Genomic DNA, 17,562 nt, shown 5'->3' on the forward strand with positions numbered 1-17,562 from the left:
CTGATCATCACCAGGACAAAGAAACAACTATTCCCTTCATTTTAGACAAACAAGAGCAGAAAAAGACATCTCTAATGGTGTTACACTCACTAATAGTAATTACGATGTTACCAAGGCCTTCAGACAGCTTTGCAATGCAAAAATGTACCTGTGCTCGGGATAGGACACTGTTCACAAGGCTTATTCCATGCACGCCCAATGTTGTAGGAACAGCAGCACATTTTCTTGGTCATATTGAAGAGCAGCTCACCATCACAGGTTTGATTGTCAGCATAGTAATTTCTGTAACACAGACTTCTTCTCATATCTGTGAAAATGAAGAAAACCTCAGGCCAATGCAGTAGGCAACTCTTAGGGAAGATGATCTCCCTGGCCCAAAGCACAGAGATAAAGCTTTAAAGAAACCCCAGCACATACCCATGCAGTTGTTTCCTCCATTGACTTGCATGTAATCAGGAGGACAGATGCAGGTGTAGTTCCCAACAGTATTGTAACATGTGCCTGGCCCACAAATGCCAGGTGTCTCACACTCATTCACATCTAGGAGAGAACAAACAGGCAGTGAGTGAGTGGCCACAGAAGCTTTCTTATTGTGCTTCTGAGAACAAAAATGTTTCAGTAACGCCTGAGGTAGGAAGGTACTGGTGGAGAAGAGCTGAAGGGGCTCTGAGGAAGGTCATGGTGGAGCAAAGCCACAGAGAAGGAAGCAGCAGCACAGGCGGCCATGGAAAGCCTGGCTGTGATGCAAAGGTGGAACTCTGATACATCTGTGTAGCTCAGAAACAGCAACTTGGCTTTTGCACCTGTTGCACAAAAATAGTATTTGAGGACCTCCTCCATTCTGGATTCTTGTATCTGGAAAAGAACCAAAGCAGTTCCCTGTGGAGTTCCCACTGAGCATTGCCTGACTGGGGAAAGTGAGCAACTTTCCCAACACAAGATGTCATATTTACTTGATCAAGAGAGTAAGTTTTGTTTGAAAAAATCTAACCAAAACCAAACACACCGTCCCCAAAACACCTCAGTTCCCAAAAGTTAGAAAATATTTCCCCAGCCTTACAATTTTAGAGTATCTTTGACACACCACTCAGCCTCTGGTGAGCTACGTAAGCGCAATATGGATGAAGCACTTTGGTTCAGCCTTAATTTAGGGCCTGAATGTTTTGTATTTCTGCAGCGTTTTGCACATCATAGGCACTACATTAACATTATTAACAATCTGGAAGACTGAAGACAGCCTGAAGAAATTTTAGAACTTGATGGGTTACTTAAGGTGTTATATCCAGTACACCCTGAGAGGGGCACGTCATGGGACACGTACTACTGACTGTGCTATGGAAAGGAAAATGTTTTGCAGTACAACCAATATTTTCAGTTGGCCACTAGATCAGCAGGAGTAAAAAAAGCAGTGGAAAAATACATGGACACATCAGCCCACCAGATTCATGGGGAAAGTTTGTTCTTTTATCTGACTGCTTAATCACTGCCCATTAACAAACAGCTATTTTTTTATAGCCAGTTAGCAAATTTGCTTTACTTATAGAAAAAATTGTACGTTTTTCTGGTTTTGATCAAAATATCATTTTAAACAAAATTTGCATATATTTCAACATAGTCAAAAAGGAATTGTCACACTCTCAATGCAAGACTTCAACTTGCTCAATTTTCCCACCCTAAAGCTTTACACTGCTTAGTCTGGTTATGCTCCTTTTCAAGGAAGATTAATTCTCTGCACAGTGATCTGTCACTATTTTCAAAGAATAAAGCAGAAGACTAGTTAAGTGAAAGCTCCATACCATCACACACTCGAGTCTCTTCATTCAAGTAGTACCCTGATGGACACTGACACTGGAAGCTACCAAATGTATTAATGCATTTTCCTCCTTGGCAAAGTCCAGGCAGTTCTTGACATTCATCAATATCTGTCCAAACAAACCCATAAACATTTCATTAATGTTTTCCATGAAAAAAAAACAACCCAAAATTCACTATAGAGTTTCACAATTTCAGACATGTAAATATAGGAAATTGCAAACATTACCTTCCAATATAACTGTAATAGGGTTTGGTCGGAATCCTTCCCCTCCAGGGCAAAGAACCTTATACTCAGCTGAAGACAAAACAAATTTATGAGCACATGATAGTAGAAACATTTTCAGAACAATTGTTTTTGAAAATGGATCAGATTATTACAGATAATTTAAATGTAAAGTTACAAACTAACCAGCTGGAGACATTAGGTTTACTCTGTTACACCATCTGCTATTCCATTTCATAATGTAGTTTTTGGTGTAATAGCAAACTTGCTCAGAAGTGATAATAATATTCTGACTAAATAATCTTTCTCAAAGACCAATAAAGTTTTTGGTTAAGACCAGTGGAAGCCTGTCCTCTGCATGTCCACAATAAATGCACACCAGTATTTGAGCTACCTGGCTAAATTAGGCAAAAACCCAACAAACACATTGGTGTGTTGAAGCCAGGAAGAGCAGACTTACTTGTGTTCACCAGTGGGCAGTGCTCACAGGGAACTCCCCAGGCTTTGCCCAGGGAGCAGCAACAGGAGGCCTTGGAAACACCCACTCCAATCTCATTGCTGCAGAAGGTGCCACCGTTATCTCCCCGCGTTTTGATGTCCAGGTAACAGTTGCCAGATCGTGTATCTATTCACAGGGCACATAATGACAAACACATCTTAGGAGAGAGCAAAACACAGCACATCCTCTCAGGGTGAGGGATACCTACAGATGGCTCCCAGTTCTTGCAGGACACCAAAGCAAGTGAGTTGCGCTGCCCAGGGGGGCCCAGCATTTCCCACTTAGGTAGGTTGTTGGTGCCCCATTCCTTGGGTTTTTTTGACCTTTCACAAAGTAGGAAATTTATTCATCATGACCAAGGGCAGTTCAGTCAAGCTTTTTCTCATTTTCACTCACATTTTCCCCCACATTTGTACATCCTTCCAGTTCCAGATATCCACTGCTTTCTCCTCTACTCGAGGTTTACAAGTAGGAAAGCATCTACTAAATGTTAGGCATTTCAAACATATTTAAATTTGAGAAGCATCCCTACACCCTCTTAAACAAACAAAACCAAAAGAAATATTAGGATTACTAAGCAGTTGGAGCCTAATACAAGAGCATTTCCATTGGTCATGAAGCTGCACCTAGCCAAGTGCACTCAGTGCTCCAAGAGCATGGGTGGCTTCATGCCACAACTTCATTTGCCTGCCATCTTGGGGCCAGCTGGATGTGGGCTTAAGTTTGTTGAATTTTAAAATTGTCTCCTGCCTGCTGTAAATTGTGGACAGCTCTAACAAGCCCCAAGGGGTTGGTTCTGGCAGCGGGGCACTGCTGGCATGCTGCATCAGCTCTGGACATGCTCTTGCTGCCCTAGCACAGCTTCCAAGCCAGGGGCAGTGGGGTGGGAATTGAAGAGCCTGATCAAGGCCTTTCCCATGATCTGGGACTTTATTCCTAAGCAGTGAGGCTTGCAGTCCCTCTGGGGAACTTCACTTGTAAATGACACAAGGAGTGGTCCCTTACCAACGCATCCAACTCGGGTGGGATTCAGCTCGAAATCAGGAGGGCACTCACAGGTGTAGCTACCAGCAGTGTTGATACACGTGCCACTAATGCAGGTTGTAGGGTCTGCACATTCATTAACATCTGCAAGAAAAAAACAGCACATGGTAAACAAATACTCGAGGACACTAAAAACCATTGATATATCACGTACCATATGCTGACCATCACAAATCCATTAGTTATGACATACTGATCTCCAGAAAGCTCTAAAAAATAAACAGGTGTTTCAGAAGAACAGTGGTCTGAGATGAACTCATAATTTCATAGGAAAAAGAAAAAAAAAGCATTTTTCCTGAAAAAAAATCAGTCTATGAACAAGATTCACATGAAGTACTAAAAAATTACTTAAGGGAAAAATACAAGACAAGGCCATAGCTTACCATCCAGTATTGTGAAGTACTGTACAAGGCACAGCACATCTCTGCCAGAGGGGTTCTCTCTGATCTGTTTTTCCCCTTCTTAAGGGGATATCAGAGGTTGACAAAGAACGTTAAAGAGAAGCATTAAAAAGGTATGGAGAATCCTGTGTTATACAGTAGGGAAGTCTGCATTTTCCTATATCCAGTTTGATTTGTACAGCTTCTTAAAAGAAAAGGAGCTGACTGTGGCACTAACAGAAGATGAAAAAGCATGCTGTTCCAAGTTTTACCTGTGCAGTTACCACCACTTCTGTCCAACTCGTAGCCCACTTCACACTCGCATCGGAAGAGTCCAGGGAGGTTATGACAAGTACCATAGACACAGATGTTAGGAAGTGAGCACTCATCAATATCTGATTAAGGAACAGGAGGGGAAAAATATGAGGTTTTCTGATCTTCTTTACACATAGACAGAGAATTGCAAAAATTTTCAGCAGCATGGATCTGGAAGACAACAGCTGCTGCACACCGTGTAAGACAAGAAAAAGTAACATGGAAGATTTATGTTGGAGCTTAAGGAACCTAATCCATAATGATTCTTTGGGAAAAAGGCTCCTTCTAATATCTCTGGAAGCTATGCCAGAAACCATCCTACCTTATTAGTGGGCTAATCTGACAATTAGCAATATTAAACGTAGCAGAAGACGTGCCTTAATAAAATGAAGTTTATTATAAATCAGCAGCCATCTGCAGAAAGCTGGACACCAGCAAGGGAAAAGCCTGTGCCTAAAGGTGAGCTTCATCTTCAGGTTTCTCCATTTGACAGATCTAAAGTTTGGCAAGCAGGCACTTTTGTGCCTTTCCTCCAAATCACTGAGTCTGATTCAGTGTTTACTGAATGCCACATGCACTGCAGCAAGAACAGCTGATCTGATACAGTAAAAAAGTGTGTGTTTACAAAGGACCTTAAAATACTGCACTTAGTGTACACATCTGAGACACGAAGGCGAGTCTGTTTTAGCAACAGGAGCTAGCCTCTCTAAAAGCTATTTAAACTGAGCTAAAAGGTTTGAAAGTAAATTGTTTCATGAAACATTACAAAACCTAATATTGGTTCAGTTGAAAGAAAAATTCACTCTCAAATTATTTCATTTGCTAGGTTACTAAAAAATACACAGAACATGTTTCAAGGGGAAAAATCTTACTTATAGTGATGCACTTATGAACTCCATCAAACACCAGCTGGTATGGGTTATTATGTCAGATGATAAGGCTGCATCTTCTTGACTGACTTAACTGATCAGTAGTGTACCAAATAAGGATTTCAAATGTTCAAATCAAATCTATGACCTTAATCATGTTGGTAATGTTTATTATTTGATTGTTTTGAATCTTTGCAGATGCAAAGCTCTTATGAACGAGCTGTAAACTGTTAACTGACAGCTCACTTTCGAAACTGAACAAATATTCATACAGGATTTTTTTTTGTGGTCATACAAACTTCCTGCAAGGCTTCACACTCTGATTCTGCACCTCACAGAAGCCCTCAAAGCATGTTCATTGTATCGGCTACCAAATCACTGTTTTTAAGCTTCATACACACCAGTGCAAAGTAACAACCTCTTCTGTTTAATTGTTTTGAATAAAATGAAGAACTGGACATAAATGATCAAGAAGAAATGGCAGCTATCAGTGCCATTTGGATCACTAATCAGACCCCAAAATAATGTATCGTAAGATAGGCTTTGAAAAGCTGTTCTCTCTATATACAGCGGTTAGATGAACATCTAGAGGTCCATAACAAATAAACTGCAGAAAAGCAACTGCTATTGAAAATTTTCATGCAGTTCTCAATACAACCACAACAGCAAACAATTGTAAAAAATTGGAACATAAAACACTATTAAGGCAGAATTTGTTGAAAGTTGTTTAAAGCTTACAGAGAATTACCTTCACATGCTTTCCCATCTACACTTGGCAAAAATCCCATATCGCATTCACAGCGATACCCTCCAGGGGCGTTGAGGCACTGCCCATTTTCACAGAGGTTCAAGTTTTCTGAGCATTCATCAAGGTCTGTAAAAGGAAGGGATATTGCAAATTAGCAATGAAGATGGTTTTTTCACCAACATTTGAGCTGAAGCACGCAGTGTTCTGAGCATTTTAATTATTCTATTATATCTGAACACGTGCAGAAGAAACTGCAATCTAGTTATGTGCAGAGGTAACTACAGGTAACAGCTCTGTATATTCCTGATGTTGAAAATACAGTTTCTAATCAAAAGGAAAATCAGAGAGGCACAGACTCCTAGAATAGCTACAGTTAACAACAATTGGAGGCAGTACACAGGGTCAAATTTAGACTCAGAATGAGCACGTGAAATTTATTACAGTTATTGTTTCTATTACAGCAAAGCCTAGAGGCAGTAATTGAGAAAAAAAAAATAGGTTTACTATGCAGTGAGGAAACATATGGTAATAGGCAGTTCTCCATGCCAAACATCAAAACACTGACAAAAAGTGGCATGAAAAGAACTTCACCAGAACTAAACTGCAGGTTAACAGCTGATGAGAAAAACAGCCTTGCTACTGGACTCCACTCACCTTCAGCTAGATCATGGCCCTGACTCTCTAGCTGAAATGTTACACATCACACAAACACCTCCTTACTGCAACAGAGTCTGGCTGGCAGCGGGAGTTTTGAAGTCCATGGCTGGTAAATCAAAAATCACCTACCAGGGGGAATGCTGCACACTGCACACTTTGGCAGAGGGCTTACAGAACATTTGAGTGCTCTAGTTTGAGTCCCAGACACCTCTTGAATTCACAAACAATAAAGTATCCAAATTTAAAAAAAAAGTTCTACTGAATGCAGAAACTCTGTAAGCACTCCATCTGAAGGGTGCAGCTTACAGACTCCTGGAAATCATCACACAGGAAATTAACAAAGAGCACTGGGTTAGGAAGGCCACTGAGGAAGCTGAATCAGATTCAAGATGAAATTATATTGAGAGAATTAAACAGAATCCCAGGGTCTGCTTAGAATTTGGAATGATTCAAATTCAGCCTTAAGCCTGATAATCCAGATTCTCAGATGCTCTAAAAACCTGCTGTAGTTGATAGAGGGCTGCTGATTTGCACCAGCTGAAAACCTGGCCCAGCAGCTCTGTCACACAGCTCTGCTCCAAACAGAATCAGCCTCCAGCGAGCACCCCCGGGCACACTGCGGCCCTCAGTGCAAGAGCAGGGCTCCTCATGACTAAGCACCCATGAGCTAAGCTGTTCCTCAAAGCAGAAGACTGAAGTGTGGGTGGGAAGCATCTCTCTAGCAAAGTTTTATAATCTCATTTACAGTTTATAAAATGAGGTTTCAGAAGCAGCTACTTCCTTCATTCTACACGCCAGCACTGCATCCTGACACCGGCTCTCAGGATGATGGAGTAAAGAAGACAGACATCACACACTCACTTGTGGAAAGGACAAACATTTTTTGGCAATTTTATTAAGTAATTTTGATGCATATGCCCTATTATTTAAGAATTAAGGTGAGTAGCCAATGGACTAGTTTACTAACTAGTCAAATTACATGATCAAGCATTATTTTAATAATTTTGCCACTTACTTCAACTAACAAGGAAAGCAATTTTTTTCACTTTTATCAAGTGGAAAAAAGTGATTGATTTAGACTATGTATAATATATAGTATTTCTTTTAAGCAATGGCAACCTAGGTGAAGGAGAAGACAATCAATGACGACTTATTACTGAAAATTTCAGATGTTTAAAAGCCATTTTTGTGTATTGGATCATAGACTAACTTGGGTTGCATGGTATCACTGGAGTTCATCCTTTGCTTTCCTCAGACAGCTCACCTGTACAAGTGAAACCATCCCCAGTGTAACCTTCTTTACACAGGCAGCGGTAAGAGCCCATCGTGTTCTTGCAGTCAGCATGTGGGCTGCACATGTGGGTTCCATTGGAGCACTCATCCAGATCTTTAAAACAATAAAAAAGGGAGGAAAAAAAACCAAGAACCAAAAAACATTAGTTAAAAAACACACATGAATACAACTTTAAATAGTGTATGGAACACAGAAGCTCTACTTTAAATAATCTTCCATAAAATAAAACCCACACACATGTGTGGCCATCTGACTGAAAAAGTGGGAAACAGCTTATTTCCAGCCCATCAAAGAAGTTTGACAAGGTAACTGTGACTGAGGAAGCTCCAGGGCACTCAGTACTAAGACCTGTACCTTGTTTCTATGGGGAGCACCAGGAGGCCCCTCACTGCCTCCCATTAGCTGCCCTCAAGCACAAAACATCTCTCTCCATGGTCCAGTCTGTTCTCATTGTTTCATAAGGCAAATATGAGATAATGCTGATTTCACAGTTACCATGGTGGAGAATTTGTCCTCCAATAGATTGTGCCAAATCGACCTAACAAGTTCGATAACCATTTGTCTTCTCAATTTATAGGTGTGGTATTGTTTTCTTCAGAATTGCTAGAACCTTGTCTGACCTTACAAATAAATACAAATGCATAAGACCCTCACCTGTGCACTTGATGCCATTTCCAATCCAGCCAGGGCTGCAGCTACATTTGAAGCTTCCTGCTGTGTTTGTACATATGGCGTGTCTGTCGCAGTTATGGGCTCCAATTTCACACTCATTGATATCTGCAAAACCAGAGATGTTTGAGGAGCTCATGGAGCACGTGTTCTCATGTCCAGATAACTGGCACTAGAATTTCTCAAGCAAAATAATGTGAACATGAAAGAAAGCATGCATTTCTTTACAACATGACATTCAAAAAGGAAGCTGAAAAGAAACGAGAAGAGAAGAGAAAAGAAAAAGAGAAAAAAGAAAAGGATCAAAGCAAAGAAGCATGTAGCATATTTCCAACGTGCTGCCCCACTACCTCACTACCTGTTTTTCTGACAGGCATATAAAGCAGTGCTGCTGCAGTTCACCCCGAAGCCTACATTCAAGAAGGAAAACAGTACCTCAGAAGACAGCTTTCCCAGTGCGCCCATCCTGCAGAAATGGGCAGAAGCTGCAGAGAGGGACCACACTGGTGGCTCCACGTTGCATGGTTTGCTAAGAAGTCTCAGAGGGAACTCTGCTGCCCAGGGACTCCTGGAACGTAGCACTCCCACAGCCCCCATGTATCTGCACGGATGCTGATGAACACCAGCCAGGCACCGCCAGCCAGCTGCCCCCAGGATTATCCCCAGGCAGGGAATGAAGCAGGTTCTGCCTGGCCAGAGGCTGTGTGGAAGGTGGGGGACAGACTGTACCACTGTATTTAACATGACAGCTGAGGGGCTCATCAGAAATGCAGTTTATTAGGAACTCAGGACACCTAACACAACAGGAAAGAGTCAGCATCCCTGGAGACACCAGGCAGCAAGACATCCAGTCTTCAACATACACGTTCATCCCAGCACATTCTATTTCAGTACTTGCTATTTTCACCTTATTTTCATTTTTGGGCATTCTCTGGCAATGTCAAAATGTATAGGCTGCAAAAACCAAACTGAACTCCATTCTTCCTTCTCACAGAACATTATTAATGCCCCATATAAGTACTTGGAGAACGTATAAACTCAAAGGCAAAGTTTTCAGAAATTACTACTGGTAACTAAAACAAAACTGGTAGGAATTTTCTTGCACATCTGAGCTATGGATTTTACAGTATTTTCTGTAACTGAGCTCTCAAACTGTGCTTTACTTCCATGCAGGATGTGATTTATCTAGAGTTCACATCAAACCACGTAAAACTGAAACCCATTTTTTTAGCCCTCCCAGGTGACTTTGATGTTGCTGTAAGCCAGATCATCCCACTCTGTAAAGCAGCTGATGGAAAGGGAAAACAAGCTCACAAACTCTACATGATTCCACGGACAAAAACCCAGCTCGGACCCTTCTCAAGAAGATGATTAAGAAAAGGCATCAGCCATCAACCTTTGCAACCTTTGGGATTCTCAGCCCCAAAATCACAGACTTGAATTTCCCTATGATTTTACCTAAAAACAATTAGCTCTTTGAAGAGGGCAAGGTTGTGGAGCTACTGGGGAAAGTGTCCAGGTATCATCTTAACCACTTCCTTCACAGCACTTCCTTAGGCTTGTCTGTCCACACTTCTCTAGACAAAAGGCTGTGTCCTTTCACTATGCCTGGTACACATATTTTGCCTTTCCACAAAGGCAACACATGACTTCAAGAAGCAGACAACATCTGTCTGTTATCCTAAAATTAAATACTCAAAACCAAAAAAAGCTCTCTTGGGGTTTTCTGTTGTTGAGATTTTGGGCCTTTTTTTTTGTGTTTTGGTTTTTGGGGTTTTTGTTTTGTTTTGTTTGTGTGGGGGGGTTTGTGGTGAGTTGGCTTTTAATTTTTTGGAATTTTTTTAGTCTGTTGAAGTGGAATTTCATCCAATCTTACTTTTCTGCGTCTCTTTCTAAATGAAGCATTGCTTTGACTCAAAGCCCCAGACATGAGCATTCCCATAATCTGAATGCTGACGTGTACATATGCATCTAAATCTGGCAGCTGGAATCTACCATTAATGAATGTTGACTCCACCAACAGGCCTGAAAACATGCAAATGGACACTTACTTTTTAAAACTTAAAAAAGGGTCAGGAGCAAATGATCTCAGGGCAGTTTTGCCTTTAGCATGTGCAGAGACTCATACAAAGATAACATCACCCAAAACAGGAAACTCGCATCTGTCAAAAAATCTTAAGGGTGGCCTGAAGAAAAAGCAACTCATTTTGGCTTGGGGAAAGACTGGAAGGAATTTAGAGAGGTCAGCTACAGTATACACTGACATAAAAAAGCTGAGGCAAACACTCTATATTTTAACCTTTACATGATTTTAAACCCCAAACTGTTAAACCACTGCTCACATTAAGACTCCACTGTGTTTGATTATTTGATGCTTTAAAACATATAATCACAAGTTTCCTTATACCCTGCAGAGCACAACAAAACACCGCAAAAAACCCCCATCACCAGTAGAGAGGTTTCTGCCAAGAATTTTTTTAAACCACCAGCAAACACAAACAGAAACTTGCATGCAACAGCTACACCGCAATGAAGTCATGCTCAGGCTCAAGTTTAAGACAACCCAAGCCAAATTTTCCACTCTCCATAAAGTGACTGTGGACTCCATCCCACCACACAGCGACCCACTGACACATTGTACCTGAGAACCCCCATTAACATCTCCCAGTGGAACAGCAGCACCACAACACTGGGGCACTTGCAGTGGACACTTGCTCCCCCATCAGCTGTTTGACACACACACTAAAAAGCTTAGAATCTTCTTTGGGACGAAAGCTGCAAGTATAAATCCATATCCAAATACGGGTATTTATAATGGGCTCAGCTTTCTCAGGCATCAGCCACTGAAATTCCATTCCACTTGCTTTGAATAAAAAAGCTTTTCAGCTTTTCTCCAGTAAAAAATTTTAATAGATTTCAATGCTTTTTTGCCTGGGTAAAGATCAAATAGGGAATGCAAAATGTATTCTCTAATACATCTACCTTTAAAGGGACATTGCAGGGCTTACTTCCATGATGCATGGAAAGGTTTTCAGATACTTAAAGCTGACTGAAGCATATAAAACATCATCATTGGCTTCATCCCAGATTTTACTTCTTTTCACCTGCATTTCACTCAGATGTTGTTTTGCTATAATCCCTATTCTTTCCTTTCACTGCACAGCTGAGTTATAAGCCTACATTTATTGCACTGCAATTATTTCCAAGGCAAAAGAGATCTTAGACCAAACATGGTCCTGTGTAAACTGAAATCAATGGAATTTATGCCTGCTTATACTGGAGCTTAATATGGATTTATGTTGCCATAAGAATTGAATTATGGCTTGACAGAATGAAACAGAAAGGAGAAGTTGAGCTCTGTAGGGGAAAAATTAACTCAATATCTTTAATAAAAGCACAAGTCCAGCCTGTTCTGTCTGCATGGCAGTACAAACAGTACTACACTCTTCAAATACTCCAGCTATTTTCGTTTAATTGTCTGAAGACAAAGGCATTACTCGGTCTGAGTAAAGGCACCATGACCCAGAGAGCACCCACGAGGACACTACTCCAGGCAGGGTTTCACACAATGATGGCCTATTCCCACTGACTTCATGGGGATTTTCACTGAAGAGTAAAGGAGCGAGTCACTGATTTATATCAACCTTCTCCTTCTGCCTCCAGTATGAGTCCGTGACAAGCCAAGGAAAATAAAGACATTCCAGCCAGAGACTGACACTGCATCCTCAGCTGGTCCCACTGTGCCCCAGTGCTGCTGCACACATGTTCTCAGCTTTGCAATTGCACAACTCCCATCAATACTAAGGGAGTTGTCTGCCTACAACAGATGAGAATACGCATGATAAATAATATGCAGGTCTGACATCATAATAATCCCAAGCACTCTGGGGAAAAAAACCTGTCAGTCACCCTATTTTGTTGGCTCCTTCAGTTCTCTTCTTTGGACAAATATTTTTTCTCTCAAGCCTTTGGCAATTAATAAAGCATCTCTCCCATTAATCACAGTGGCACAAATTTTTAGGGCTCTCAGTGTGTGTGCAGCAAAAATACACATCATCTGTACCTGCCACCCTTTGCACTATGCTTGCAAAATGTGGCCACCAAAGGAAAGAAACTGCTAGCCAATATCTGCACAACACATCCTTACCCAGTCTGGAAGTGGATCATCAAAGCTGGCTGGAGAGGAGCATGGGAGTAAATCACTGTTTCCTCACCTGTACTCTAGAAACATCCCTTTGCATTTGAACAGAACAGGAGTGCACATTAACTGAAAAAAATTCACATGTTCATCACTGGGCATGAAATCCTCTAGGTACTCTGTGAATTGTTTTCTGTTAAGTTTCACTGGGTTTCAGTGGCCTATAAGGATCCTTAGCATACTGTAAATTTAATTCAGACTCCACCTATAAATCAGTACTGTTTGTCAGGAATTATGCAAATCCCTTAAGCATTTTCTGACTTTTACATTTTTTTGGCAGTCTCTGCATATCTGTGCATTTTATCGCACTGACGTTGCACTGATATTTCAAGCCTGGGTCCAGTTCCCCAAGGGCCAGTCGTCTGGTGGAAGTCACAAGGCATTTCCTCCTCCTGGGTTGCTGCCCATGTAATCAGGTAGGAAAAACAAAGGCTTTTCAGAGGGAAAAGACTGAATTTCAACTTGGTGCTCACACAAGTAGAAAAATATATGGAAAAATTCCCCTCTTCGGATCTTCCTAGATGTAAAATTGTTTTCTCTTTTAGAATCACTCTTAGATTTTATTCAGTATAATGTACTCTTGGAGTGTCACATGGGACAGTTCAGCTCTTGCCTTCTGTCCCTCCTTACATCATAGCACACTGGGGCACAGCATGTTACTGCTGGACAGATGCCTACTGCCAGTACACTCCTCCTGTAATACGCCCCTTCGGTGGGCAGCATCTCAACATCATTATCTTCTGGTATTTGGCCTGACAAAGCCAGCTCCCAGATTCATGAGGGCAAACATCTCTTTCTCTGGTACCAGAACTCTTTTGTGTCATCAAGCCTGAAACACAATGTATTATTAATGGCCAGAAGCCATTGATAACGGCAAGGAGAGCACATTATACAAGTCACAAAATACTATGGCTCTGTTTCTGAGGGCAAAGGACAGGCTCACCTCTTCCTTTCCCTGTATCAGACGTCTGACCTCTCTAGAACCACGTTCTTGCCAGCCATGCAGGTATGCAGAGTGCACTCACTGCCCCCGTGTCCACTAACGCCGTCATCGCTGCATGATGTTCAACACCAAACTCCCCAAGCTCCCAGCCCACACCGAGGCTGCAGCTGAATACCTTCCACTAGCCTTTCTCCACATGGCAACAGCATGGCCCTTGCAGAGTCAGACCTGGTCTCAGCCTTCCAGCTCCCTCCAGCTCCCTGTGCAGAAATCCAGCTGGCTTGTAACGCATTTATTTTTGATCTGTTGGCCATGTGGGGCAATTACTGCCCAAGTTCACCTCTTTCAATGTGATTCTGTGAAGAGCACCCCAAGCTTGTGCAAGCCCCCCTCCACCAGGAACCACCACGGGGGCTGTGCACACAGCCATAATGGCAAGGATGGATGGGAGAGAGTCAGAGAAGAATTTGTTTCTCTGTGAAAATATCAGAGCAAGTTCAAGGCTCTACATCAACAGTGAAATACTGCAGATTTACAGGCAGTAATCCAGAGTGGTGATGAATCACAAAATACAAACACAAGTGCCAAACCAGGATTTCATTTCTGCACAAGTACACGTACGCTTTATTGACAGAAAAACTACAGACAAGGTGTTTGTCATAAAGCTGGGCGATGTGGAACTGGGGTAGGGGAAAACACAGCAATCTTCTCTCTACTGGCTGCGTACCATTGCCTGCCTAGGAAAGTCCAAAATGAACTGCTCTAAGCCAGTATTATCACAGTTTGCCTTGTGAATGGAAATTAAACCACTCACAGCACTTCATGTTGGAAACCTGCATCTACAGCCTGTGTTTTTGCACAGTATTGTAAAAATTGTATTTTTGTTACTGAACTCTGTCCACATTCTTACTGAGAACCAAGGAGAGGGGAGAATTAGGGGAACTAACATCTGTGTGGGATGGGAATGTAAGTCAGTGGGTGGATTCTGAATACGGTTAAATGATTGGGGGGAAAAAAACAAGTTTATTTGTTAGAATGGAAACAGTCAGTAATGACAAGGGAGCTGAAATATTTGGACAAAACTGGAATGGAACCCAAAGGACATGATTTAATTGTTCTCAAGAAAAAGAGGATCTCCCATTCAAAGTGCTGCACACGTTTTTGTAATTTTTTTTCCCACGGGAATTCCTAAAAACTGTGGATGCTTTTTGATCTGTCTCTAAGACAAGAATTGAATTCTGGGGTCAAGGTGCTGTTAGCAAGGTCCTTCCAGAAGAAGTATTGAAGGATGCTCTTCTCATGGTCTGCAGCACCTGAGCCTGGGAACTTCAACTCTGCTCGAACACCGTGCAAGCAAGAAATGGGGAATTCAGTGTTCTCTAGCAGTAAATCAGACATTTTAAAAACCAAAAGGTGAGAACCTGCACAACGTAGTCACCATGGGATCTCTATCCACACAGTTTTTTCATTATGAAACCAACCTACAAATTTCCTGCTCTGCTTCCTCTTCTCTTATTGAAATCAAAAATTTTCATTATTTGAGTACGGTCCCATCTCAGCTGTATCAGCATAACTGATACTTCACCATTTTGTCTTAGACCACTGGGCTCTTTCAAATTACTGAAATTATTACCCTCATAATACCTGTTGTAATTAAGGTATTCTGGTGTTTTTCCTGGTGAGTGCCACCCTCTCTGAAATATTGGCATGCAAACAAAAGCAGCAGGAAAGGTAAAAATGTGTAAGGAGGTGGGAAGAGCCCTCATGACAGACAGTGTCCATCCACAGGTCAGGGCTTGGCTGGGACCAGGAGAGAGGGATTTCCTGGCCTCCCCTTTAATCAAAAAACACTGCTTGGGACATTTGCCACTACTTTGAATCACGTGATGCCAAAATGGTGGCTATTTCCAGGCACTTCTCCAGAAGCCATAGCTCAGATTCCTCCCCTGCCTCCATGACCTTTCTCTGTCTTTTGCCTTCAACTCATTGCTTCATCTTCCCTGCCTACTCCTCAGGCTGGGACTGATAGCTGCACCATGTGTAACTGATCAGCGTGAGGGTTTTCAGGTCTAGAGTGCTGAAGATCTTCACATAATTTAGCACAGAAACAAAGAACACTGAAATGTTGGTCTACAGGGTACAATTGGGGATTTCTTGGATTTAGATCAGTTCATATGTAAGTCAAAGGCAGCTGTTACTAATGCACAATTATTCATCCATAGTCCAATATGCAAAATACAACTCCAGCTCTCAGATTTTTCTGTAAGAGCTCTAAAAAACCAGCTTCATATATTTGGGGCACTTAAAAAAATACATTATTAAATCTCTATAATAAAAGCAGACTAAGAATAAAAGTGTGTCTCAAAGACATTGCCAGAAATGTGTTTACCCTAAGTCTACATTAAAAATTATATTAAACATATGTTTGCATTCATATTTGGGCAAAGCCTAAGACTCTCAACACCTTGGCTTGAGACATGAGCACTTGGATTATTAATATCATGCCCTCAGAGCCTGTATATTTGAATCTCATTTCTGTTTGCTGGCAATACACGAAATAAAGCAAATTCTGACTTTGCTGATAGAATGTAGTTGTGTAACTGTATTGTTGACACTTGAAAATATATTTTAGCACACATTTCAAGCCATCTGTGTCTGCCAAATAACACTTTGAAGAGATACCTGTTACGTGCTTGCACAGTATACAATTAACTAATCCAAATGCACTCAGATCCTCAGGAGGTTGTCAAGTTATGGATAATGGCATTTGGTGTTCTCTTAGATGAACAACTGTGCAGTAATACACCCAGTTTTGATCCCAATCTTTGCTCCACTCATTTCAGCAGAAGCAGCATCAGGCTGAATGCTATAGCACTGAAATTCAGCAGAACACGAGCTCAACAACTTTGGATAAGAGGTAGAATAAGAGCAGAATAAGTGAAAAATAGCACAGTGAGAGGAGGTTCTAAACACCAGAAAAGCAGACTCATGAGTTTAACTAAAAATTAGTAATTACACTTTAAAACTTACCTGTGCAACCAGTTGTGCCTTTCTTGCCTGAATATCCCATATCACAGTGACAGATAAAGGAGCCTTTTGTATTCTCACAGGTTCCACTCAGACAGATGTTTGGATGCAGATCACACTCATTAACATCTAAAAAACCCCATGAATTAAGATTTATTAAATACAATTCTTAGAAAGTAACTAGAAAAATCTCTTTAGATAAGAATTTTGATACAAAAAAAGTCTACATATGTGAAGAAAAAACTGCTCATGGCAGTTATTCCTTACCTAGCATACATTTTGAGATCTGGGGTAACAGTGCTATATTACTATATCTGCATTAACATACCTTTAATGCCAGCTTTTCTTAAAAAATAGACACTAAGGTGCAGTTCATTACCCAAAGAATGACTATGATTATTGATAATTTCTACATGTATGCATATGTGTGTGTACACATTTAGAAATGCACGCATGCCTTGTCTAGTTTTGTCAGACATTTCTCCCCAAAGAGAAATGACACTCTCAAGACTTTACATTAAAATGTGAAAATGTGGGTTTGGAGATATGCTGTTTCAGGCCTCTGCTCTACCAAAGTACAACACTTCCACACAGTTTTGTCCTACAGATAAGTTTAAATCAGCACTGGGGATTTATCTCCCCAGAAATTTTCCATAGCATCATCCACTTCCTTTCTGCAGGCACTCTTTTATCTGAGCTGCATAAAAACCTCACTGGAAGAGAACCCAAAGATGCAATGCTATAGATGATCATGTTTGCCCCCCAATCTACAGGGATATACAGAGACTGCATTCCCATTTGTGCAGTAGGGCTGGTTCTATACGGTCAGGTGACCAAAATTAGGATAAAAGAGCAATAATCTTTAAATATCATTGTCTGTC

The 17,562-nt window shown here is 41.2% G+C and overlaps 1 protein-coding gene across 1 annotated transcript in view; it reads right to left on the reverse strand.

Moving 5' to 3' along the window:
• Positions 1 to 17,562, reverse strand: part of LOC103621258 (fibrillin-1) — a 127,317-nt gene that overhangs the window by 25,127 nt on the left and 84,628 nt on the right. The window contains exons 30-40 of the mRNA XM_017742633.1: positions 16,685 to 16,810; positions 8,499 to 8,621; positions 7,815 to 7,937; positions 5,894 to 6,019; positions 4,234 to 4,356; positions 3,543 to 3,665; positions 2,499 to 2,663; positions 2,042 to 2,110; positions 1,797 to 1,922; positions 418 to 540; positions 149 to 307 (exon numbers count right to left, since the gene is read on the reverse strand). Of these exons, the coding sequence (XP_017598122.1) occupies positions 149 to 307; positions 418 to 540; positions 1,797 to 1,922; positions 2,042 to 2,110; positions 2,499 to 2,663; positions 3,543 to 3,665; positions 4,234 to 4,356; positions 5,894 to 6,019; positions 7,815 to 7,937; positions 8,499 to 8,621; positions 16,685 to 16,810 (1,386 nt within the window). The remainder of the gene's footprint in view (positions 1 to 148; positions 308 to 417; positions 541 to 1,796; positions 1,923 to 2,041; positions 2,111 to 2,498; positions 2,664 to 3,542; positions 3,666 to 4,233; positions 4,357 to 5,893; positions 6,020 to 7,814; positions 7,938 to 8,498; positions 8,622 to 16,684; positions 16,811 to 17,562) is intronic.

Source organism: Corvus brachyrhynchos, unplaced genomic scaffold, assembly GCF_000691975.1.
Source record: "Corvus brachyrhynchos isolate BGI_N302 unplaced genomic scaffold, ASM69197v1 scaffold97, whole genome shotgun sequence".
Classification (NCBI taxonomy): Eukaryota; Metazoa; Chordata; class Aves; order Passeriformes; family Corvidae; genus Corvus; species Corvus brachyrhynchos.